The sequence below is a fragment of the Cucurbita maxima genome, unplaced genomic scaffold, assembly GCF_002738345.1.
Source record: "Cucurbita maxima cultivar Rimu unplaced genomic scaffold, Cmax_1.0 Cma_Scf00004, whole genome shotgun sequence".
NCBI lineage: Eukaryota > Viridiplantae > Streptophyta > Magnoliopsida > Cucurbitales > Cucurbitaceae > Cucurbita > Cucurbita maxima.
The window spans coordinates 2,262,671-2,287,384 of record NW_019272020.1 but is presented as its reverse complement, the minus strand read 5'-3'; the positions used below and the strand labels follow the sequence as shown (position 1 = coordinate 2,287,384).

The following is a 24,714-nucleotide window of genomic DNA, read 5'->3' as shown; positions in this document are numbered from 1 at the left end:
AAATAAAAAAATAAAAATAAAAAAATTAATCCAATAATCATAAGTGTTATTATCCTGAACATGGTTAATTAGTAGATATTTTTTTAACCAGTGATTTTGATTTTAAAACGTGTTTAATAAGGAGAAATTTTTATTAGAGATTATAAAAAATATTCATCCCAAATGAAATCTCTTATAAAAATAAGATAGAAATAATTAAATAGAAGGAATAAAATATCAAATATTAAAAATGGATGAGATTTAAAAAGCAAGATAATAATAATGAAGGGGAGGCATGTGGAAATTAAATGATGGATTAGATTAGATTAGCATTGGCTGCTCTGTATAAAGTAAAAGAAAAAGAGACAAGAAAACTCAGGAAAATGGGACAGTGCTGTCTTAAAATGTTCATTCAACTCCATAACTTGTGGGAATGTCTTTATTATTAGGTACTTTGTATTGGACTCCGACGGTGGTCACTGTCCTTTTGTGGGACACCCCCCTCCCCCAAACTGAACCCCTTAACTTTTCTACGGCGAATACTCAGATCGACCAAGACCCTCGCCACCGGAACTCGTATATGTGTACCTTCTTTAAAGGCTCTGCGCCGGCGGTGTGGTCCTGGCTAGTCGTGCTCTCTCTGGCCGGAGATGGAAGGGAGGGGAGGGGAGAAGGGAAAGTGGAAATGCGAAAATAAAAAATATTATATTTAACCACGTCAGTCAGGTCAAATATATTCAAATATCATTTTAAAATATTTCGAAATAAAAATAATAGATGTGAAATGACATTTGTAGACCTCGAAAACTAAAACAACCTTCTTATTCTGTACAACTGAACCAATAATAGTTAAAATAAATCTAGACTAAAATAGAATTTTAACCGTTACCTTTTTAACTAAAACGTTGATTTTTTACGGCGAAAAAATGAATAATTGATATTAGTTAGGTAATAAATATAATGAGTAGGGTCATTATTGGAAGTACACAATGCAAATCCCATCCAACCTGTCACGACCAACTCCCAGCCTGGCAGTCCCCACTATTAATTAAAAAAAAAAAAAAAAACGGGGGCCCACATTACTGTTTGACCAGTCCTACGTGGTGCACGCAGTTTAAAAACCGTGAGCCCCACCTTCCCTATATAAATAACAATCAGCGTTCCCAAATCCCTAGCGCCTCCAAATCCCCTGGTTGTCGCAGTCTTCTCTCTCCGCCGTGACGAGCCGCCGTTAATGGGTATTTGCAGTTCATCGGAATCAATTTCAGTGGCCACCGCCAGACTGATCCTTAACGACGGAAGCCTGCAGGAATTTTCTTATCCAATCAAGGTTTCGTACGTTCTTCAAAAGAATCCGTCGTGCTTTATTTGCAACTCTGACGATATGGATTTCGATGACGCCTTGTCGGCCATTGGCGACGACGAAGAGCTTCAACTCGGACATCTTTATTTTGCACTGCCATTGAGTAGGCTGAAGCAGCCACTTCAGGCCCAGGAAATGGCCGCATTGGCCGTCAAGGCCAGCGCTGCGCTCATGAAACGTGGCACGGGAAACAAATATGGCAACCGCCGGAGATCAGTATCTCCGGTGGTTTTCGCGGCTAAGGAACTCAAGAGTCGCAAACTAGTGGTCGCCAGCCGTGGAAGAAAAAAATTCGCGGCGAATTTGACGGCGATTCCTGAGTAGGTCGTTTTTTCTTAAATCGGTGGGTTAATTTTGTAAATATTGGGGAAATAGGGACTGGTTCGTTTAGATATTTTGGTTAGTTTTTTTTTTTTTTATTGTTTAAAATAGCTGTTAAGATTATAGCACTTCCAAAAATAAAACGATAGATATAAATTAGTCTTTTTATTTATTTATTTTCATAATAATTTACATTTTTATGTCGGTTTTCTCAGATGAATTTACAATTTTACCCTTTGCTTATAGAATATATATATATTCTGTTTTTCCGTATATATCATGGCTATTATTTGATAAATAATTATACCATATAATTTAGATATAAAATAATTTAGATCTCAGGCTAAGGAATTACTATATAATCGGTATAAAACTTTTGGGCATCTTCTATTTCTTTTTCTATATTAAATATTAGAGAAAATAATACAATTGGAAGAATGTTTTCTTTTATTGTTATTATTATTATTTAGGTTGAAATAATGAAAAAAAAAATGAAATGTTTAAATAAATCATTTACGTATGTTTTTATTTTAAGAGGATAAAAAAATACATTATTTTGATTAATGTGGAATGGATAAAGAAGGCATGGGCAAAGTAGAATATTGGAAGAAGTAAGGAAAATGAAAGGACTAAATGGTCCATTTGGTTGCTGTTTTAAGGTCCCGCCCTTCAATTTTGGTCTCCATACATCATTTTTTGGACACAAATGCTTCATAACGTAGTGGGGGAAGAGATAGTGAGGACCATTCATGGACCTCAACTTGCCATTCACATTTTTATTCCCTTAATCGAGGCTCAATCCTTGATACTCGAGTAACTTTAAATACCATGTTAGGAACCACAAGCATATGCATTAGTGCGATACTGTTCACTTTGACCAAACTCTAAAGTCTTACATCTATAGAGATGATGTTCTTACTCACGATCCATGATTATTTTTTTAACTAGGCAGCGTAGGAGTCGTTTGAATTTAGCCAAGCCGATGTCAACATGAGTTTAAGATTACGCTATAATTTCCTGTTTTGTCCTCCTCGTCATTAATGATGTGAGGTTTTCTTTATTAAAATTAGAAAATTTATAAGGATGATAATGTTAGCATGTGAGAAAAATACAATTTCCAAGAATATCAATTTAGCTGAATTAAAAAGTATTTAAAGTAGAAGTTAATTAATCATAGGCAGATTAGGAAGAATTGATAGAGTAGTCAGAAGACAGCTGTATATATTTGTGGCTAAGGGCAAATTAGTAGTTTCACGTACGACAATATTCTTTGAAATAGTATTCAATATTAATTGTTAAATAAAGTAGACATATATTCAAATTCAACAAAATTCTTTCCTAATTTAGAAGTAAAATTTTATTAAATTTAAATTTTCGTACTCCTAATTTTAATGAAATGATAAAATAGAATCATTATAGATTAATAATTAGTTAAAGTTCCTAATAATTTTATTTAATTATTTTTAAGCGTTTAAAATCTTAATTAAAAGGTATTTTAATTTTCTTAAAAAAATCTAAAAGTATTTTTGAAACAAAGCATATACAGTTTGCATTTTAATTAAAAATTAATGGTAAGAATATTTTATATTTTTAAAAAAAATATAAAGGTAGTTTTTTAGATTTTTAAAATTTTAAAAAATATTATTAAAACCTTTTATAAATATTTTTTAAATAAAAGTTATAATTTAAAGTTATTTTTATTATTTCGCTATACTAAAGTATTTATTTATTTATAGTTAAACAAACCCCTTTGAATAAAATGTTATTTAATAGTGAATTCCTAGGATTTTGTGACTTGAACAAATAACATGTAATAATAATAATAATAATAATGAAGAAAGGGGACAATGAATGTACGATTCAACGTGACATTGACTTGACCAACGTTAAATATGTGGAAGTTGCTGATCCTTGTCTCTGAAGCATATCCACGTGCTTTATTCTCAATAAATTTATTATTTATTTCTCTCTCTCTCTCTCTCTATAATATATATATTATAAAAACCAATAACTAACACTTCTTCGCCAATGATCTTCCAAATACAATAAAAAGGTATTTTTTGTTCATTTATTATAAATACATAATATAAAAAGCATATCATCCTGATTGTTTTCATTTAGATGTGATTTCGATTTATGTATTTTTTATTTATTAAAAAATAAAAATAAAAAATTAAATAGCATTGTTTATAGAAGGTGGCTCAATTTTATAATATTTGTAGAAAATTTATAAATATAGGAGTGTAAATAAAAAATAAGTTATTAAATTAATAAATAAGGATTTCACTCCATTTTAGATTTTTATGGGTAGAAATGTAATTTAACGAAAGCCAAAGAGAAAAAGAGGACAATGATTCAGAGTGGGTTGTGGGTAGGTGTGGCAGAGCAGTACTTATTTGTTTTGTGCTGCTTTGGCATTGCATGCAATATACACACACAAAACACTTTTTTTTTTTTTTTTTTTTTTTTTAATAATAAAAATATATTTAAATTTAAGTTATTATTCCTGATGCTATTTTTGTAAATTATTTTTCTTTAATTGGATGGAATGATTTTCCACCACCCAAATTCAGTTTTGCAAAATTAATATTATTATTAGTGTTATTATGTTAGTAAGATATTATTTAAAAAATGTTTTATATTAACGAAGATAGTGATTCTTATTTATAAGTTCCTGATTTTTTCGGTAATGTTTATGGGACGTGAAGGGATGAGTATCCTTATCCAATGGGAATCCTATGATATGATTAAAGCCCAAAAAAGAATATGCATTTAGATACCCTTTTGTTTGTCCTTTTTATTTTTTGTTATCAAGATGACAAACATCTTACAACATTACCGACTCAAATTGGGTTACGTTGATTCCAGACCCAATTTTTAGAGATATTGGGCACTGTTTTCAAATATGGAGCGGAATTGGGCTCAACGTGGACGGTAGGCCCAATAAATAAACCAGTTTATCCGTTTCACATTCAACCTTAGTACAGTTAAAATATTAGATATCCCTTATAAAAAAAAATGTTTCATTATGGGATCTCACAATCCACTCCCCTTCGAGTCCATGTCCTTGCTGACACTCTTTTCTCTCTTTTCTCTCTTCAATCGGAGATCTCACATAGAGGTTCAATTTTCCACCCCATGTATTTGCAACTAAAAAAACTTCGACCAAACACATCGATCACAATAATTTTATGGCTAAATAACCATTGTATTAAATATTTGGAAGCAACCATAAAGTTGATATTGAGGGACGATCCAAGATTCGATAGACTCGGGTGTTACGAAAATACATTGATATGGTTGGTTCCTTGGTCTGGTTCTTTGGAGTTTATACTAACTATTTATCACAAACGAACTGAGCTTCAAACTCAAATTTATTTACAACAAAAAATATGAAATCCTAGATGGTATCAACAACACACACAACATTGAGAAGATTACAAACTGTAGAAGGTAGAATGCCTCAAGATGCTGCCTTTTGCTGCTCTCCGCGCCGCTCGGTTTAGTGGACTGTGCTATGTACAGAAGGAAGAAAATATGTAACCCTTCTATTGTCTCTAAACCATTCAAGGGGATCAGTTCATGAGAGCATCATTTAAGCAGCTGCTCGGTCAGTTCACCATTTCCCTGGATATCAAATACCGAAAACTGAAGTCGTGTGACATCCATTCGACGTTCTTGCGAGACTTCCCGTTTTGATATTTCGAAACACTTCTTCTAAGAGATTCAGGTAAAGACTTTTGGATCATTTCCATCATACCAGCTGTGCACAAGCTTGATTCTTTTGCAAATGACTCGATGATCTTGGGTAAAACGACTTTTTTGTCCTTGCGTATGCCGAATGTCGCTCGAATGTATTCGTCTTTTGCTGTCTCTAGCTCCTGTAGGACTCTTTTGGGAGTGTATACACGAACCTGGAACACAGCAGAATGTCCGAGACTTTAAGACAAGACCACATATGACTATGTAAGAAACAGAAACAAGAAACTTTGCAGAGATGTTTTCATTACCGCAGGATCAGAATGGCAGCCTGTAGAAAGTGCAAAATGTAAAAGGGGTTCCGACCGGTGGATTTTGTAGGCTTGTCGTTTATCTCCACTTTTGAATCTCGACTTCGAGGGAATAAGAAGAGAGAGCCACTGCAAACAGAAGAAACTTATCTCTTTAGGTTAATCATAAGAACTCAAACTATCTTTGTCAGTGACATTCTTAAGTCCACTACTAGCAGATATTATCCGCTTTGGGCCATTACCTATCTCCGTCAGCCTCACAGTTTTAAAACGCATCTGCTAGGGAGAGGTTTTCACACCCTAATAAAGAATGTTTCATTCTCATCTCCAATTGATGTGGGATCTCACAATCCACCCTCTTGAAGGTCCAGTGTCCTTACTGGCACACTGTCCGGTGTATAGCTATAATATCATTTGTAACAGCTCAAGCCCGCCACTAGTAGATATTATCCGTTTTGGCCCGTTATGTATCGCCATCAGCCTCACGGTTTTAAAACGTGTCTATTAGGGTAAAAGTTTTCACACCCTTATAAGAAATGTTTCGTTCCCCTCTCCAATTGATGTGGGATCTCACAGCTTACCTGTCCAGGCCGAGGCATTCGGCATCCAAGTATCGAACTTTGTATGGTGTGGACACTGATTGTTTGACCTCCTATGTTATATGCAGCCTGAATGGAGGAAGAACGTAAGAACACGATAATCATACAGAATTTACGAATCATAACGGATCAGCAGGACTCATGTTTTACCTTCAAGTGAACAAAGACCTTCTTCATATTGTTTTGTGGTACACCATAAGCCAAGTATGCCTTTCAGAAAACAAAGTAGATATTATAGCCTGACTGTCTATGAAGAACTAAAAAGAAGGAATGAATTCCAAGTTATGAAAAATCATTACATGCATCATCAGAGAATTGTGTACGTTGATCCAAAATGCTAGCTTTTCCTCATGATTCAACTTCCTTGGATCGACTTCCTCTAACTTGGATATAAGCGACCTGACAACGTACGAGAATAACGACTCGTCATAAGATGAATAAGCAATCACATTACAGACAAACATCCACATGTTGCTTACCTGAAATCTTGTAACAAGTGTTCGCTTTCAATCAATTTCTGACTATCCCTATAGATCCATGGCACTTCAACCATTGTGCTATACGGGCCACTGAACTCTTTGAGACCTTCCACGTGAAAAGGATTATCCAACCGTGGATCAAAAGATGGATTGTTTCTGAACCCGGGACTCAACATGTCGTACTGATCTTGCGGAGAGAATGCGCTGGTTGGTGACGACGATGAAACTGGAGAGGAAAGACCATGATGTGATGAAGGAGGATCTGAAAGTTTGCAATATATGGCTGATATGCACTTGACCATGTCTTCAGAAAGACGATTGGCGTTCTCGGGAGTATGGTCGAGAACTTGAGCACCGAGGTACTCTGCTAGACTGGTTAGATTGGATGAAGCATTCTGAGCAAACTGCAGAAGAGGAACCATAAATTATGAAAGAATGAGATAAGCTTATCACATTTATGTCTCCAAGAGAGCAAATTCTCTAGTGAAATTCGATGGATACGAAGTTACCTCGACCATGGACGTTGGCTGGGACAGACAAGGCCGTACATCTTGACCCAAAAAATCTTCTGGAAGAGAAGTTCTCTTTGAACAAACCGAATAATGTGATAGCGATGACTGACAACGACGAACGCTGGAGTCCAACAGCTTGTCTTCACAAATTCCACGATATTCCTTCATAGGATTTCCAAAAGAATCATAGCCAGACTGAACAGCTTTGTCTTCCTTTTTCGACGTAATGTCAGGTACGCAATTCGCAATATACTTGGCTTTCGGGGAGTTCTTAGGCGATTTTAGTTTTTCGTCGACGGTGGTAGGAGATGTAGAGGATATTTGTCCATCAAATGCTTTTCGATACAAAGACAGAAGATATTGTTCTAAATGTGAAACTTCCAGTTCCAATACTGCAATCTCTTTAATCAATTCAGTGGCAGGCTGTAGTCATCAAAGCAGCTTTTAATATGTATCAATTAAGTGTCTGGTGTCTGACTTCTGATAACATTTGTAACCGTTCAAGCTCATTGCTAGTAGATATTATCCGCTTTAGCCCGTTACATATTGCTATCAACCTCACGGTTTTAAAACACGTCTACTATGAGTCTAGCCCTACTCCGTTTAGTTCCTTGCACCGTTCCTAGTAGATGCATTTTAAAACCGTGAGGCTAACGATAATACAAACGGGCCAGGACGGATGATATTTACTAAGTGGTGGGCTTGGGCTGTTATAGATTATGATATTGTACTAAACCCAACACTTTAAGGGAGTTACCTTTGGTACTTCGATGTTGTTCGTGTTGTCTTGTGAAGACGATCTATATCCCAATGCATTTTCTAGTGCTGTGCGAACCTTGAACTGGTCTTGCAATCTCTGTTCAAGCTGAAGAATCTACATTACATAGTTAAAAATATATGAAGGTGATGAACTGCAGAATCTAGCCTTGTTCAGAACATTTCTGTGCCTTTTGAAGTTTATTTTGTGTACCTCATGTTTAAGAGAGAAGTGTATGTTAGTTTTCGGGAAGTTCTTCGTCTTTGTCTTCATGGATTCGTCGAAGTAGCTCCCGTCCTAGGACAACCCGAAAAACAAACTTCAAATATGATACATAACTGTTAAGTAGAAGGATTATACAAGCTATATTTACCAGCTTCGTACGATTTGAAGCTTCAAAGGAGCTATCCAACTGTTCTTCCTCAATAGTATCCTCGACCATGTCTACAAAGCTGACAATGCAAAAACAGCAAAGAAGAATTAAAATGCAGAAATGGAGAGGACAAGACCTTGGCCTTTTGATTTCATTTGAGATGCATATTAAGAAGATACAGAATAATAGGTGTGAAGACCGAGCCAAGATTCAATATTTGAACCTAGTAAGCATTGTCCGCTTTGACCCGTTACGTATCGTCATCAGCCTCACAGGTTTAAAACGCGTCTACTCAAGAAAGGTTTTCACACCCTTATAAAAAATGTTTCGTTCCCTTTCAACTGATGTAGGATCTCACAATCCACCCCCTTGGGGTCCAGTGCCCTCATTGGCACACCACCCAATATCTGACCCTGATACCATTTGTAACGGTCAAAGCCTACCGCTAACAGATATTGTCCGCTTCGGCCCGTTACGTATCGCTGTCTATGCTCTGTTAACTTTTAATGTGGGATCTCACACGTGTAATCTCAATACATCCATATTCTCCTATTCTTACCCAAGAACAGAAAATGTAGAACGAGTGAAACCGTATAAAGATCACAGATCTGAGGAAGTAGAAGAAGAGAAGCTTGAAGAAGAACAAGGAAGAACAAAAGATGTAGCTCTAGAAGCAGAGAGCCAAGATCACTTTCAATACACCACTGATTTCAAAGTTTGGTGAGCCAGCAGAAACAAATTGTTAGACTTTTTTACTATTTTAACCAACCAAGGAGTCTTTCCAGTTGAAGCCCACATCAAGTGTGTTCAGAACAAAAGGAATAATCATTGCTAAATAACCAACAAAACCACTCAATTAAACACAGATTGAAGAAAAGAAAACCACAGCAGCATCAGAATCAAACCTCTGGGAACACTTGTGCAGTGGCATCTCTATGTTTTGCAGCATTTTGGCACCGTTTTCAGTGTCTTGAAACAGCATATCTGAGAATCAGCTCTATCAGTAAATCGCTGACAAAGGGAAGAAGAAGAAGAAGAAGAAGAAGAAGAAGAGGTGGACATCACCATAAACAAACAAGCAACAGAAACAGAGCTTTTGTGAGTGACCAGAAAGCGATGATGATACGGCACTTCAAGACACGAGCGTCTGAAGAAAGCAAGCAACAGAGGTGCAATGGGGTTTGATAAAACCCATAAATGCGCTATAAAAACCAAGCTTTTAGACCAATGAAGATGATTCAATGGGTTTTGTAAGCGGTGGGGTTTTGCATTAAAAGGGAAGAAAGCAGCTGGCTGTGAGAAGAGCTTTAGTCGAAGAAGAAAAGGAAAGTTAACAAAAACATTCAAGCTCAGTAGACTCCTTAAATGTCAAAACGCTGTGAAAGTGGACAACTTTTCATGACCCGCAAACCGAAGGTAAAAACAAGAAGCTCATTAGAGTGTTTAGAGGCAAATAAAATACAATAAACCGACAAACAAATAACAATACCTCCAATTTCGCCATTGTTAGGAATAGAATCGCCCATTAAAATTCCACATTCTCTTCTCTTGTTGGCATGTCAGTGGGAGTTGGTGACCGCTCTCTCCTTCCTTGTCCCTTAGCTGACTTCGTATACTAATCTGTTTCATTTACATTTGTCTCTTTTAGCATTTGTTTTTTAACGATACCTAATCTTTCAATAATTCATTCAGATTTCCAGAAAAAAAAAAAACACCAAAACATGTTACTGGTCACATGGGTGGCTATCATTTTTCACAACTCAGGACACATCCTTGGTGAAATTTTGAGATCCATCCATAGAGACAAAGATCTACAAATACCAAAAAAGAAGCTCCATTGTTTATTGTCATCTCTCAAGAACATAAGATTTGAGATCAAACCCAATAAGAATATAAAAATGTGGGTGATTTGAGATCAAACAAACAGAGGGTTGAGGTAAGAGAAAAGCAGGGGTGGCCTCAAAAGGAATGAAAGAGGGATAAAGGAGACATTGGATGCTTAGAAAGGGGAAGAGGGATTTGGAGATACCCACATTGTCTTTCAGCATCCAAGAAACTATCTTTTGTCACAGAATCCTCAAGAATTAGATAAAGAAGGAAGAGATTGATTGATTTTTAGTTAAAAAAAACAGTGATTTAATCGATGCAGAAAAGAAAAAGGAAGGGCTTTTGATTGTGTCAAGCTGGTAAACTCTCTCTTTTTGTCGTCATATTCACTTGCTTACCAAAAAGGAAGACTTTTTCTTTTCCTTTTCCTTTAAATTTCATCCCTTACCGATTAAAGAGAGAGAGAGAGAAAGAGAGTATGAACCTGCTTACAAATTGATATGGGAAGTAAATCTGATCTCTACATTATCATAACAAAGTCAAAATCTGGGGATTTGGGTAATGGCCTCAATTGGGTATTCATCTTATTGGTTAATAATACAAAAATCTGACCAAATAGCAAGTTTTGTATAGTAATTACGAGATGCATATATGTATCTAAAACAGGTTTATTAGGAAGAGAGAAACAAAACACTTCTTATAAGGCTTGGATAATATCTACCCGTGATCGGATAAAGAGATGGAAAAGAGAGTACGAAGAGTGATGAAAAAGATAGAAAGGGTATTGATTGAGGGAGGGAAAAAGGTGGGCAAAGTATAGAGTATAGAGTCCCAACATAAATGATATAATATTAAAGAAAAGTTGAAAACTTTACAAATGCATTTGGACAATCAAGTCAATGCCAATCATATCCACCAAAAGGCATCGCTTTCTCTCTCACATTAAAATGGATGCCACTTTATTAATCCCTCCAAAAGCATATGTTTCTCTCACAAAATTACCATATAATACGACATCTTTACTATATTCTTTCCTCTCTACCTTTCTTATTCATAACCAATTTCATTTATCATTCATACCCTCACAAACATAAAAAATCGAAAGAGACCCAACGTAATTTGGAGAGAATAAATTCTCTTACTCCACAAGGTGGTAGTCAATCACTGTAATGAGTGTTTACAAGTCCATCTCTCACACCCACACTAGTTTCCCTCAATTGTTTCTACACAAATAGACACTCATCTTCCATCTCATGACAGCGTTAGACAAAATTTTATATAGATACAACAATACTAATATTCATACATGAACCAAGATTATTTATATACAAATATGAAAGAATGTAATAATATGAGAAATGAACCAAATGAATCAAATAGTTCGTGAATCGAAGTGGGTAATATACCAAATTTCATATATGATCGTGACAACGATATTTTATCACCCATCTCTTTTTTGGATAATTGTCTTGGTTAATTATTAGGGCAAAGTAAAAATTAATAAAAGAGCACAAGTGGGCTTTTAAAGTGAATAAAACACTCTTGAGGACAACTTGCAAGATTTGACCAAGATTTAAGGGTCAAATTCAAACTAAACTTAAACACCAAATTTATGTTTAGCCCAAATCATGGAGAATAAATTTAATTAAAAAAAAAACACCAAATTAAACTAAAAATTTTGTCCAACCTAAATGGGTCAAATTTAATTTATAAATCAAAAAAAAAATTGAGATATTGACCAATTAAAATTGTTTTATCCACCTCGTTTCGTTGCCATCCATATTATATATTATATATGAAAAACTACAAAACGGTCGCCAAATTTTTTTTAATACTATAATGATATTATATTTTTTTTAGCGATTCAAGATATTTTTAAAAAAATGTTCATTTTTGTTCGAATAAGGTAAATTTAATTATGCGAAAAAAAGTGTATGCAAAGTTTGGCAAATGAACTTTTTTTTTTCTTTTTTCTTTTCATAAAAAATTCTAATTTTTAAGTTTTTTTGTTTTGTTTGGTTGGTTTATTTATAATCAAATAAATTACAAGAATATAAAAATAGTAATAAATGGAAAGATTTACTAAATATCTTTAATCGGTATAAATTTTTTTCGTTTAATAAATATATTTAAAATTTGTTCGAGAGATACTTTAATTATATTCAAAATGGCTTAAAACACGTGTTTAATAATTTAAAATCAATTTAATGTTTCAAAAGAGTAATATTATAAATAATAAAAACGAATGGAAGCTACAACATTGATAACAAAAAAGAAAAATGGAATAATTAAGAAGGGAAAATTTTATATATTGAAATATTTAAATTAAGGGAATTATTGAATTAGGACAAAACTAAAAGGGGACCATTATCCCTACCTCCCGACTTTTGAGGATACAAATTTAAATTACGTAGGACACAATATTTCTATTAATAATTTTATTTATTTATTTTAAGTTAAATTATAAATAAAACATTAAACTCATGATATTTAAAAATATCTGTTGAATAGGTCATGGTTCTATTAGATACATAATTAATTATGTACAGACCTATTAAATACATAGTTATAAGAGCTAAAATCTACCACTAATAGATATTATTTGATTGAGCTACGTATGACATTTACCTAAGAGAAATCGCGTATGTTAGGAAGAGATTGTTACAATCTCACAAATATAGTACGTTTTGGTCTGTTATGTATTGTCGTTAGCATTACGGTTTATAAAACATATATATATATATAGAGAAAGAAGTTTTCACACCCTTATAAAGAAAGCTTTGTTTTTCTCTCCTTGGACAATGAATCTCACAAAAATAGACACATTTTAAAGTTCGGAGATTAGAGGTTAAAAAATAATGGCATATATTAGGAGAGGCTCTTTAGGTCCATGGTAGATTCGTTGTTAGCTAGCAAGCGCAAAGCTGAGATGGAGAATACCCATTTAAGTAACAAAGAAAACTTCTTCGATTAATCAATAATTTTCCTTATTCGTGCTAGGTTCTCACACATAAACGATAGAGATTTTCGGTGAAATAGCAGCTACACCCCCCTGGGTCCTAAGCGTTTTTGCCCATAAAATTTCTCCGATACACACTCGATTGGATTGGGGAGATAGGTTGTCCATAAATTATGCAATTATAAGATATATTTGGATGGTGATTGATTTTTTGTTGGTGAAATGTGATGCCCATTGTGATATTGATCAACGTAGGGACCCTAGGTGGGTTCTTATATCTGTAAAATTAGAATAATGCAGCTTGCCTAGTAGTAATTAAATGGTTGCACCTAACATACTACAAGGACACTTAAACTCCTCCTAAGCATTAAATTATTGGATGCTTTTATTTCAACGTAACCAATTTGACTTTCAAATTACAAACTTAAAACACGGGTACGTTAGATTGAGTTATTTGATTATATCCAATAATTGCTGTTAGTCTCACGACTTTAAAGCTCGTTCACTAGAGAGAGGTTTCTTAAGAATGTTTCGTTACTCTCTCCAATTGATGCGAGATCTCACAATCCACATTCTTTGGTAGCTGGCTCTTATACCATTTATAATAGTCCAAGTTCACCGCTAGCAGATATTGTCCGTTTTTGCATGTTATGTATTACTGTCAGCCTTACAGTTTTAAAGTACGTCTAATAGGGAGAGGTTTCCACACCCATATTAAAAATGTTTCGTTTCGCACGAGTTGGTGCTTTAAAATTTGGAGCGAGAAGTAAGAGAGGATCCGAGAGTGCACGCTTTGCACCTTTAACAACACTTCTGGCCCCTTCTACCCATGTAGTCTATGATGGAGAATTGAGTGGACACAATACACTAATGTTCTCCAATGGAACAACACTTTCAAGTAAAGAACCACTCAATGAACACACATGAATATAATGAGTATCGCCTACGTACAACGTTCTCAAAAGTGATTAACGTTCTTGTTAAAGATAATTTCCAGACAATTAAGTTCATTTCACAAAACAATAACTTAGTTGATAGTTAATTCAAAAGACTTCTCAAAATCATAGCATATGATGGTTATAATTATTTTAAATTATTTCTTACTTCCATTAAAGATAGAAATAATATGACCCTCAATAATTGTACTTAAGTCCCACACTATAAATTCTTCATCAACAATACCCAGAAATCAAAACTAAAAATTATAATTAAAAAAAAAAAACAAAAAAAAACACACAAAGCTTTCCTAAGACGATGTTTTCATATTCTGTATCTGATCTATCTGCATGATGGTGATGTTGTCTCTCTCTCAATGCAAAACTATAAAGAAGATAGCAAATATCTTCAAGAAGATTTGAATTTTAATTATAACTAAAAAAAATGGAATTTTGACGAGAAATAATAAAAACAAGTTTTGATTGGAGGAGAGGTTTATGAAATTTGAGCTTTTACAAATGGGGTCGTGATTAATATTAATCAAAGTGTTTTAATTTGATTCCCAACTCTAATCATTTCGAAATCAGAGTTAGCAAACAAAACATGTAACAACAAGAGGAATGGAGGAGTGAAGTGAAGCTCAAAACACGACATTCGCTTCTTGTTCGGATTTTTCGGACCATCCCCATCACTAATCTATAGCTTTCGCCGAGAAATTTGTAGAGAAAATGTTCCATTATTGCTCTCAATCTGAGCAATGTCTTTGAGTCACTGTATGGAGGAGGGGCGTGCCTGTTTGATTACTGAGAAGGCTTTGTGGGTGCGTAACAGAGAGAGATTGCAGAGGCAAAAAGGTGTTCTGAGATACCCACATGGAGAAACAATCATCGAAAGTGAGATGAATGCAAATTGGTGAGTGATAAAGCACCAATTCCCACCTCTTTCCTTTTCATTTCTTTTTTCCTTTGTGGGTCTTCTCATCTTTTCTTTAATGCACAAAGTTCAAACCATTTCTTCGCTAATTATTCCACTTACAAGCCTTTGTTCCTTGGTTCCCTCGATGCTTAACACCGGACCTCCCTTTTCAATCATCAATAAGAGGTGGGTTTTCTCAGAATTCTCAATTCTTCACTTCAACAGATGGTTATGAGTTTTGTGTTCGAGTTTTTTAGGGTTTCTTCAAAATGAATTGGAGGCTGGGAATGGTTTGAATGCTTATGATTCTGAACAACATTATGAATTGGGTACTAAAGTCTTAGTTCAGTTCAAAGCTTGGAATCTTTGATTCAGAAAGTAGGAGGCTGTAAGTTTCCATTATCTTGCTTTTCTCTGTTATCTTCGAGTTACATATCTTTTTCTGGTGCACTGGATGGTTTGTTCTTAATGATCCATTTTCCCATTGTTCAACAAGCTGCAATTAATCAATAAGAATGGCTGAAATAAGGTTAGCTAGATTAGAACAAGGCCAAACCAAGATTAAAAATGTGCCAATTGCTGTAACCCCAGAAGGTTTTTGGTGCTGCCCTTCTCCTGTTGTTTTCCAAAAGACCCTAAACAAACCCAAACCTGCCTCCCTGCCCCCAAAGATCTTGGTTGAGACGAAACCGACCCGGGTGGCTGATAGAAAGCCACGGTCAGCTGCTGTTCGTGACGATGACCGGAAAGGCAATGCTGATACTTCTGGCTATGGTGCCTCAGAGGTTGTACACAGGGCATCACGGCCTAAGGTTGAAAAGATGCCTAGGAAAATAGCAATTGAGTTTGATGAGGCAGGGACAAGTGATATTAAGGTTGTTTTAGTTGGGAAGCAAGGATTTTCAGTGAAGTTGAGTGTTCATAAACATGTTTTGATGGAACATAGCACTTTTTTTGCCATCAAGCTTTCTGATAATGAAGGTTCTTCTTTGGAAATTGGTGATTGTGAAGATGTTGAAATCTATGTTGAAACTGTGGGATTGATGTACTGCAAAGAAATGAAGCAATGGCTGATGAAGCAAAATGTTTCTCGTGTTCTGCGAATTCTTAAGGTAACAACATTCTTATAGTCATTTGATTGTTTGTGCTGTTTCATGATTGTTTGATCATGTTTCTGTTTAATATCACTGTGAGATCCCACCTCGGTTGGAGAGGAAAACGAAGCATTCCTTGTTAGGGTGTGAAAACCTATTCCTAGCAGACGGGTTTTAAAACCGTGAGGCTGACGGAAATACGTAACGGGCCAAAGTAGACAATATCTGCTAGGGGTAGGCTTGTGCTATTAGAAATGGTATCAGAGCCAGACATCGAGCGGTGTGTCAGCGAGGACACTGAGCCCATAAGGTGGGTGGATTGTGAGATCCCACATCAGTTGGAGAGGGGAACAAAACATTTCTTGTAAGGGTGTGGAAACCTCTTTCTAGCAGTCCCGTTTTAAAACCGTGAGACTCATGACTATACGTAATGAACCATAGTTGACAATATCTGCTAATAGTGGACTTGGGCTGTTACAATCATGAATTCTTTGAAGTGTTTGCAATGGCATAAAACTTACCGAAAATGCTTGTTTTTCAGGTTGCTGAATGTCTCGGTTTCAAGTCATGCATGCAGTCGTGTCTAGAATATTTGGAAGCAGCCCCTTGGGTTGGCGACGAAGAAGAAGAGAAGGTTATCACGTCCATCCTACGACTTCAAAGTGAGGGCATTGGGGTGAGCCCGGTATTGAAGCGAGTGTCTGCGAATGTGTCGAAGCCCCATAACGATACTCTTTCTCATATCATCGAACTCGTTCTGAGAAGCAACGAGGAGAGAGGGCGACGTGAAATGAAACTGGTAGTACTGAGGCTTCTTAGGGAGAACCAGAATGTACCAAGCCATGCAAGTTCAGCTGATATTTGCAATGAAATTATATACTCTTCTTGTAGAAGCTGCTTGACATCGCTATTGTTCCTGTTTCAGCAGGCTGCTGAAACAGATTTTAGTGACAGGAAAGAACCAGTGGTGAAGCAAATTACTCTAGAGGCCGATAATCTGTCATGGTTGCTTGAAATATTAGCTGACAGGCAAGCGGCCGATGAGTTTGCAGTCATGTGGTCGAAGCATCAGGAACTAGCAGCCCTCCATGGGAAGTTGCCTATCGTATCTCGCTATCGTGTTAGCTGCATAACAGCTCGGTTATTTGTTGGCATTGGCAAAGGAGAGCTGTTACCAGCTAAGGATACTCGTAAATTGTTGTTACATACATGGTTAGAGCCATTGATCAATGATTATAGCTGGTTGAGACACAGTTGTGGGTCGTTTGATCGAAAGGTCGTGGAGGAAGGAATTGGTCGAACAATCCTCACTCTCCCACTCGAGGATCAGCAGAGCATTATGCTGACATGGTTGAGCAGTTTTCTGAAGGTTGGGGACAGTTGCCCGAATCTCCAAAGAGCGTTCGAGGTTTGGTGGCGTCGGACCTTCGTTCGACCTTACATTGAGACTCAAGGAAGCATTCACCAGCAAGATTGCTCAATCATACCCCAGTTTGAGCCTTGACAATCACCATACTTATAAAACTGACAATTGGTTGGGCAATATAGATGCTGAGTTTATTGCTTATGGTTTATGTTGAATGAATTTCGAGCTTCGTCGGGATTTCGTCGAGATCACCCTGTTGTAAGTTAAAGTTTGTACGTAGTAATATAAGCTTATACTCTGATTGCATCTCACTCATCCTTGTTGAAGAAAAATCCATATGGTAGACTATGAGAATGATTATTGAATTACGTTTCTTATCTCAATCGCTGCTCTGATGAACTTTAAAATATTCTAGAACTACTCAGATATGTTGTTCTTAAAAAAATAAAATTGAATTAGACACTAGAGTCGTATATGGGTATTATTATATAAGAAATACAAGACTATTTTGAAACTAGATTGATGTGGGGACCCACTCATGAGAGAGATCCCCTCCAAAAATAGGCGTTTGCCGCTTGAAGCTGCGAGCACACAGTATTCTTTAGTAAAAGGCGAAAGAATTGTTCGCTCTGTGCTCACCGCACGGCTCGGTGAAGAAATGGGTGTGCTTTGATGGCTTTATATAGGTGCAGGAGAGATTCACTCAGCAGCTTCTTTCCGATGTGGGATTTTCACCTTCCACAGTATTATTGTCCTTTTCATCTCTCTTTCCTTTTTTCTTTTTTTTTTTTTTGTTATAATGTAATTAACAATGTGACTTAAATTTATTATATTATTTGTTAAGGATCCTTCGAGAGAGAGTGAATATTTTAGTTATATTAAACATATTATAGATTTAATAAAACCCTATAAAATGTTTTTATAACAACAAATATAAGCTATAGTTTTATACTCTATGATAGTATCTATTATAGATTAAAACAAACGTTATAAAAGGTCTCATACTTTTAATAATATGGGTTATCACGACGTATAAAAAAAACTCTATAAAACGTCTACGATCGTATGCTATCATATCCTTTTTGTAATGTTATATGAGACATTATTAGAGGCTAAAAGTAAAGTCAAAAGAACTTAGGTTCAAATGAGATTAATATAATACTGTTGTGGAGAGTGGTGATTCTTAACATTTTAAAATATGGAAACAAAATTATTAAGAATAGGTAGACGAGAAAGAGATCGAAAAGGGGGAAAATATTTAAGATAACCTACTATACAATTAACAATAATTTAATCAACCACAAATGAAAGCCCTGATTATACAAATGCAGCTACGTACTTACACTGCCATTCGACCATGATATATTCATCAATTAAAGGGGGTGATTTTAATTTGTTGGTCATTATCCATAGAGGGATTTTTTTTTAATTTCTTCTAAGAGTGACCAAAGTCTCTAAGGAAGAAAGAAGGGTTACCTGCGGCGGCGGAGGAGGAGGAGGAGGAGGTGTTTCCAGTGTGGCGGAGCCCTAAAGTGAGAGACACGTCACCGGTGGTCGTAGCAGTAGGGCCAAACCTTATAAGTGTTGGTCCATGATTATTCATGTTGTCAGTCCCTGTAACAGTCTCATAATGTTGATGATCTCCACTTCCATGTCGCCATACATCATGAAGCTCTGAGTACTCATGCGTCGCCGTGAAAGCAGCTGTTAGTTGCTGGGCGGCGGCAGTGGTGGCTGATGGCGGTGGAGCAGCAGAGGAAGTGGTGGGTGTTGGATTTTGTGCATTCATGTCACTGTTTTTTGTTTGATTGTTATTGTCTTCTGATCCTTGATGATGATCACTCTGATGGTCTGTTTCGACTTTGTCTTCAAGTTGATACATTTCTTCCACCATTGGTTTCCACAACCGAACTCTTGCATTAATGAACCAATTCGAGACCTGTCAAAAGTTTTTAAACCAAAAACAAACAAACAAAACACATTCAGGTATGTTAAATGGATTTTCTTTTTAATTGGAGTTAGTCTAATAATCTAAGTTCACTGCTAGTAGATATTGTTTTCAGATTTTTTCTCAAGGTTTTAAAATAACTCTACTAAAGAGGTTTCGTGGTAAAGAATGTTTCGTTCCCCACTCCAACTCATGTGAGATCTCATAATCCACCCCCTTAGGGACCCAATGTCCTCGTTAGCATACAGCCTAATACTAGGAATAGGTTTCTTTATAAGAAATGCTTTGTTTCTCTCCCAACATTTTCGCTAACACACTGCCCAATGTTGTTCCCCTCCTAATGTTCTTGTTGACACACCAACCACGGTTGATGAGAGATATCCTTGTAAGTAATTTGTTTCTCTCTCTAAACAATGTGAAATCTTATAATCCATCTCTCGTAGGGGTCCAACGCCCCTACTAGCACACTACCGAGTGTCTAGCTCTTATAGCATTTATAACAACCCAATCGTTCTCTTCTCCAACCGATGTGAGATCTCACAATCCACCCTTCTTTGAGGGCAGCATCTTCACTAGCACATCACCCGGTGTCTAGCTCTAATACCATTTGTAACAGCCCAAATCTACCACCACAACAAATATTGTCTTCTTTGAGATTTCTTTTCTAGGCTTCCCTTCAAACTTTTAAAACGTGTATGCCCAAGGAAAAGTTTTCACGCTCTTCTAAATAATGTTTCGTTCCCCTCTCCAACTAACATGTGATCTCACAGATTCCTCTTAGATGAAAGAGTGATGACGGATGCAAGATAATTCATCTAGGGATCTTATTGTCCTTCTACTTTGGCCATTTTCACACACAATGATGTCATAAAAGATTAATAACTAGAGAGGGAGAGAGGGCAAGTTTGAAACTTTCCATTTTCATTCACATTATAACCAAGGGAACTTGTTTGTTTCCTTGTTTCTCTAAACACTTGTGCGTGTACAAAACGTTGATGGTTTTGGTGTGTAATCGTGTGCAGTTCAAATGCAGGTTAAAAAGTGGGGAAAAGGAAAGGAACCTGATTTCTGGACAAACCAGTCTGTCGAGCTAACAGCAGCTTGTCTGCGTCGCTGGGGTACCTGAAGAAAAAGACCATAAGAAATGACAATCACAGTCCTTGTTTCTTTTGCCCCCTTTTTCTCTCATCAGATTCTATCTCCATTCTTCTTTCTTTTTCTCTAAGATGTGATCTAAGATTCAACCTTTATGTACCCTTTTCCTTTTCAATTCAGCACTGCATTACTGTTCTTGTATATGGATATATATATTCACAAACCCAAATCTAAAACAGAATTTCGGTTAAAACCCATAATTTGAAATCATCAAAAACCTACAATTGACCATAAAAAACCCAGCTTTTTGGTTGTAATCAATGAAAAAGATGCAAACTTTGAACAATAATTAGGAAATCATGAAAAGGGTAATATTACGTACGGGTGAAGAAAATGCTCGAAGAGCCAAGCTCTGAGAATGTTGACAGATCGTTCAGGGAGGCCACGCTGTGGTCTCCAAGCTTCTTGTTCCATCATACCCATTTGATGGAAAGCCCTTTGCTGGCGGAGGCTCTGTTCCAGAAGCTTTAATCTTGGGGTCTCTCCTTTTGTTACGCCGTAGCCTCCATTGCCGCCTTTCTCCCCCAAAGCCTCGTAGCTCTGCTTTAACTGCTCCGCTAACGCATCCTTCAGACACCGGAAGTGCCTCGACATCGCCTTCTGAGTCAATGTCGTGTAGGGCGCTGCCGCCCCGAACCCCATCACCAGGTCAAACGAGTTCACTACCATTTGCATTTGCTCCCTATACAGGTTGTATCTCCGTTCAACCTGAATTAAAATATGAATAAAACATTAATTTTAATAATCCTTAGTGTTTCCCGCCATTGTTTCTTATCCAAATACAGACAAAAAAAAAAAAAAAACATCCAAAACATAGGATTAATGTATTAATGAAATCAATTGCTTCTCTAGCTAGCTATATTTGGGTCAACTATATGAATATTATTTAATTTTATAAACTTAAATATCTATATAGTATTGAGTTGTTGGGTACCAATTAAATGTTGTGAAATAATCTAACCCTACCAACCTGGTCTCTTATTATTTTGTGTGGAAAATCATTGATGATCAGCCGGCTTTTCAAGTGATTAAACTTTAACAAATCAATGAACAATTACGCAGAGATTAATTCATAAAAAGATTCAATTTTTATGTGAAATTAAGAAAAAATAATAGAGAGAGAGATTCTTGCCTCATCAAGCATGGACAATAGTTTGACCTTTCTCCGTTGATGTTCAATTCTGTCAGCAGCCGATAAGGGTGGTTGATCTTTTGACGACGATGACGAGCCACCGGCGGCGGTGGTGGTGGTTTCAGTATTGAACTTTTTCTTCTTGAATTGAACCTTCCCAACACTACAAAATTCCTCGAGTAATTCCTGTGTGGGTTTGACATATCTTGAATTCCTCAACACATTTACAACTCCCAAAGATGACCCAAATCCAATTTGAACTTGATGGTTGGGATTCATAATTTGTGAAGCTAGAGGAGAATTGTCTGAATTATTTTTCAAAGAATATTGCAAAATTGAGGACGTTGATCCACTTCCTCCATCCCGGACTTGATTGTTGTTGTTATAACTAGACAAAACCCCACCATCCCTAACTCCCAATTCATCACCTTTCACCCCACCGTCCGACGAATGAAGAGAGAGCGAAAGACCTCGACTTTCGACGACAAATTGACCAAACTCCACTTGATCTCCAACGCCAACTCCGCCTTCAAAACCCCCATGTGGGTTGGGTAGGAGCATGTGGAGAGTGGAGGAGGTAGAGGGTGACGATGGGGATCGCAGTGGCGGAGGAGGGTTCATGAGAAAAAGCGGCATGAGCGCAGCGGAGTTGGGCGGGCGTAAAGTTGGGAGATTGTCAGAGAATTCAACGGCGGCAGAGGAAGAAGGTGGAGGGAAGTTGAAGATTTCTGATAACATGGTCCCAGGAGTAGGTGCAGGTGCATAAACATGATGAAGTTGTGGGTCTGTTCCGGCGACGGTAGACGGCGGAATTGAGTCGGAGAAGGAGTGGAGAGGGCGGATCTGTTGGGGGAGGAGATTAATCTTCACTTGATGTTGATGAAAATGGTGGGACATAGAAGAATTAGTGGAGAAAATCAATGGAGCCTTAGCGATTCCCATATCATCACATAATAACAAGAAGATTTAGAATTGCTCTTGTTCTTCACACACAATTTTAATTTTGAATTCATGAATCAAAGAAGAAAAGAGATGAATTTCTTTTTCTTTTTCTTTTTCTTTTTCTTTTTCTTTTTTTTTCTGAATTTTGGTTTTTGGGTATCTCTCTCTCTAACAACAAAGCGCACACACAAAAAGAGGGTCGCTCTTCTTCTTCTTCCGCGCCTTCCTCTTTCTTTTTACATCCTTACCCTTTTTTTTTTCTTTTTTCTTTTTTTTTTTATTTTAATTTTTCCTGCTCCATTTGTCTTGTTTGAATTATTTATTTATTTTATTTTGAGGAGAGAGAAATAATAAATATATAATAATAAAAAAAATGGTAACATTTTAACATTCCCTTTTCTCTTTTCTTTTTTCTTTTTAGTGTGTGTTTGTAAGCACACTTTCCTATGTATTTTTTTCTATTTAATGGCATCAATAAATAATTGTTTCTTTTTTATTTTTAAAATTTTTAAAAATTTAAAATTCAGACCAAATTAAAATTAATTTAGGGTTGTCTTCATTCTTTTTTAATAAATAAGTTAATTAAGAAAAAATAAGTATTAATAAATATATGGGGACCCAAATGAATTAAGTTGAGGAGTTGGGACATTTGGGGGACTCAAAAAAAATGGGGACCAAAATTTAAAATGATTGAAATTGAAAAATGTAAAACTTTAGGTGGGAAAATAAGATTTAAATTATTTTGATATTTATTAATATTTTTGAGATTGGACCTGTGATGGTTATTTTAGCAAAACCCCTTTGTGAACCGAATGCGGAATATAATAAAGGATGGGGACAACATAGAGTCGTCTCAAAGCCTTATCTCAAATTACAATTTAGCTTCTCCTGAATTGACCATAATGCCCCTGTCAACACCTTTATTTCATGTAATGTGATTTAGTTGGTAGGGTTGGTTTGGTCATTTCATGTTACATGTTCACTGATGTTTTTTAGGAAGCCTAGTAAAACATAAGCAAATGGAAATATTGTAACCTAACCTTTGGAATCTCACGTGTGAACCTTTTGGGGCTGGCTCTTCACGTGAATCTCACCCTCCCTCACACGTTTAAAGGCCACACCTCATCATTTTCCAGCACCTAATTTCAATATGATTATTTAACTTCTACCGCACGTGTGCATGTCATTGATTGGCTTATTTCCATCCGGTGAAATTCTCCATTTATAATTATTAAATATATTAATTATGTTTTACATATGGGTAGTTGTAGTCCTTTGGAGATTGGATTATAAAATGGTAGCATGTTATTTATTTATTATTCAAACAACATTTATATTTTAATTAATTTTTAACATAAAAAATAATTAAATAAATTGAAGATAGGGTATCATCACTAAAAATAAAAACTTTGCTCATTAATATTTATAAATGTAAAGTAGGCACGGAAAAGATTGGTATAAAAATAAAAGGAAATAAATAATAAGCTTTAATTATAATGATATTTGTGTGGGAAGCTAGTGACACGTGGAATGATTGCAAGTTGTAAAGAAATTTTAATTCAAATACGAGGAAGCATTCAATACTACAAATATAACAAAATGTTGTCCTTGTAACTAAATATTATGAAATAATCTAACATTAATATATTTTACGTAATATTCTTGGTATATTTAAAAATTAAATTTTAATTTTTTATTTAATATCCTATATTTTAACATTTTATTTATATAAAATAAATTAAATAAACGACTCAAATAAAATAAATAAAAGGTTTGTTTTATATCTTAGTCAAATAAATTTATAATAAAATATTGTGTGTAATCAAGTGATTATTAAGATATATTAAACCATGACACATGTCACTATAATATAAACCATTTAATGGGACATATTGTAAAGTTTGGAGAAGTAGATAATACATTGAGTTAAATTATAAATTATAAATGTTAGTTAGAATTAATTATATTAATTACATCCAATTGCTTTGTTTGCATCTAAAATGAACAAAATAATTAAATGTTTATCCTTTTTTGTGGAAGAAAACAG

General features: G+C 35.6%; 4 protein-coding genes and 1 non-coding gene across 10 annotated transcripts; 2 read left to right on the top strand and 3 right to left on the bottom strand.

Annotated features, from left to right (window-relative positions):
* Positions 1–970: 970 nt before the first annotated feature.
* LOC111478034 lies at positions 971–1,771 on the top strand. The gene has a single exon (XM_023122105.1). It carries the CDS (start codon positions 1,214–1,216, stop codon positions 1,664–1,666), a length of 453 nt encoding a protein of 150 aa, XP_022977873.1. The 5' UTR covers positions 971–1,213; the 3' UTR covers positions 1,667–1,771.
* A 3,103-nt stretch (positions 1,772–4,874) lies between these two features.
* On the bottom strand, positions 4,875–10,024 carry LOC111477904. 5 transcript variants are annotated; one of them, XR_002717368.1, is made up of 13 exons: positions 9,459–9,797; positions 9,299–9,377; positions 8,394–8,472; positions 8,234–8,317; positions 8,021–8,137; positions 7,261–7,686; positions 6,752–7,155; positions 6,572–6,671; positions 6,423–6,482; positions 6,255–6,341; positions 5,674–5,802; positions 4,996–5,577; positions 4,875–4,961 (listed from the first exon to the last, which is right to left on the bottom strand). XR_002717368.1 is itself a non-coding variant. In XM_023121889.1 (13 exons), exons 3-13 carry the CDS (start codon positions 9,373–9,375, stop codon positions 5,275–5,277), a joined length of 1,866 nt encoding a protein of 621 aa, XP_022977657.1. In that variant the 5' UTR covers positions 9,376–9,377; positions 9,459–9,540; positions 9,883–10,024; the 3' UTR covers positions 4,875–5,274. The 5 variants fall into 5 exon arrangements, 4 of the variants coding, with proteins under 4 accessions (XP_022977657.1, XP_022977658.1, XP_022977659.1 ...); XM_023121889.1 differs by adding an exon at positions 9,883–10,024 and having other exon boundaries at positions 4,875–5,577; positions 9,459–9,540; XM_023121890.1 differs by having other exon boundaries at positions 4,875–5,577; positions 8,021–8,128; positions 9,459–9,798.
* Positions 10,025–15,043: 5,019 nt separating this feature from the next.
* LOC111477905 (BTB/POZ domain-containing protein At3g50780-like) lies at positions 15,044–17,801 on the top strand. Its single transcript, XM_023121893.1, has 3 exons — positions 15,044–15,216; positions 15,288–16,142; positions 16,666–17,801. The coding sequence occupies exons 2-3, from the start codon at positions 15,546–15,548 to the stop codon at positions 17,626–17,628; spliced, it is 1,560 nt and encodes a 519-aa protein (XP_022977661.1). The 5' UTR covers positions 15,044–15,216; positions 15,288–15,545; the 3' UTR covers positions 17,629–17,801.
* A 219-nt stretch (positions 17,802–18,020) lies between these two features.
* On the bottom strand, positions 18,021–18,138 carry LOC111478898. The gene has a single exon (XR_002717565.1). It is a non-coding gene; the product is annotated as a U5 spliceosomal RNA (small nuclear RNA).
* Positions 18,139–18,743: 605 nt separating this feature from the next.
* On the bottom strand, positions 18,744–22,842 carry LOC111477903 (BEL1-like homeodomain protein 2). 2 transcript variants are annotated; one of them, XM_023121887.1, is made up of 5 exons: positions 21,726–22,842; positions 20,916–21,301; positions 20,500–20,560; positions 18,915–19,429; positions 18,744–18,880 (listed from the first exon to the last, which is right to left on the bottom strand). In XM_023121887.1, exons 1-4 carry the CDS (start codon positions 22,665–22,667, stop codon positions 18,926–18,928), a joined length of 1,893 nt encoding a protein of 630 aa, XP_022977655.1. In that variant the 5' UTR covers positions 22,668–22,842; the 3' UTR covers positions 18,744–18,880; positions 18,915–18,925. The 2 variants fall into 2 exon arrangements, with proteins under 2 accessions (XP_022977655.1, XP_022977654.1); XM_023121886.1 differs by having other exon boundaries at positions 18,744–19,429.
* Between the last annotated feature and the right edge of the window lie 1,872 nt (positions 22,843–24,714).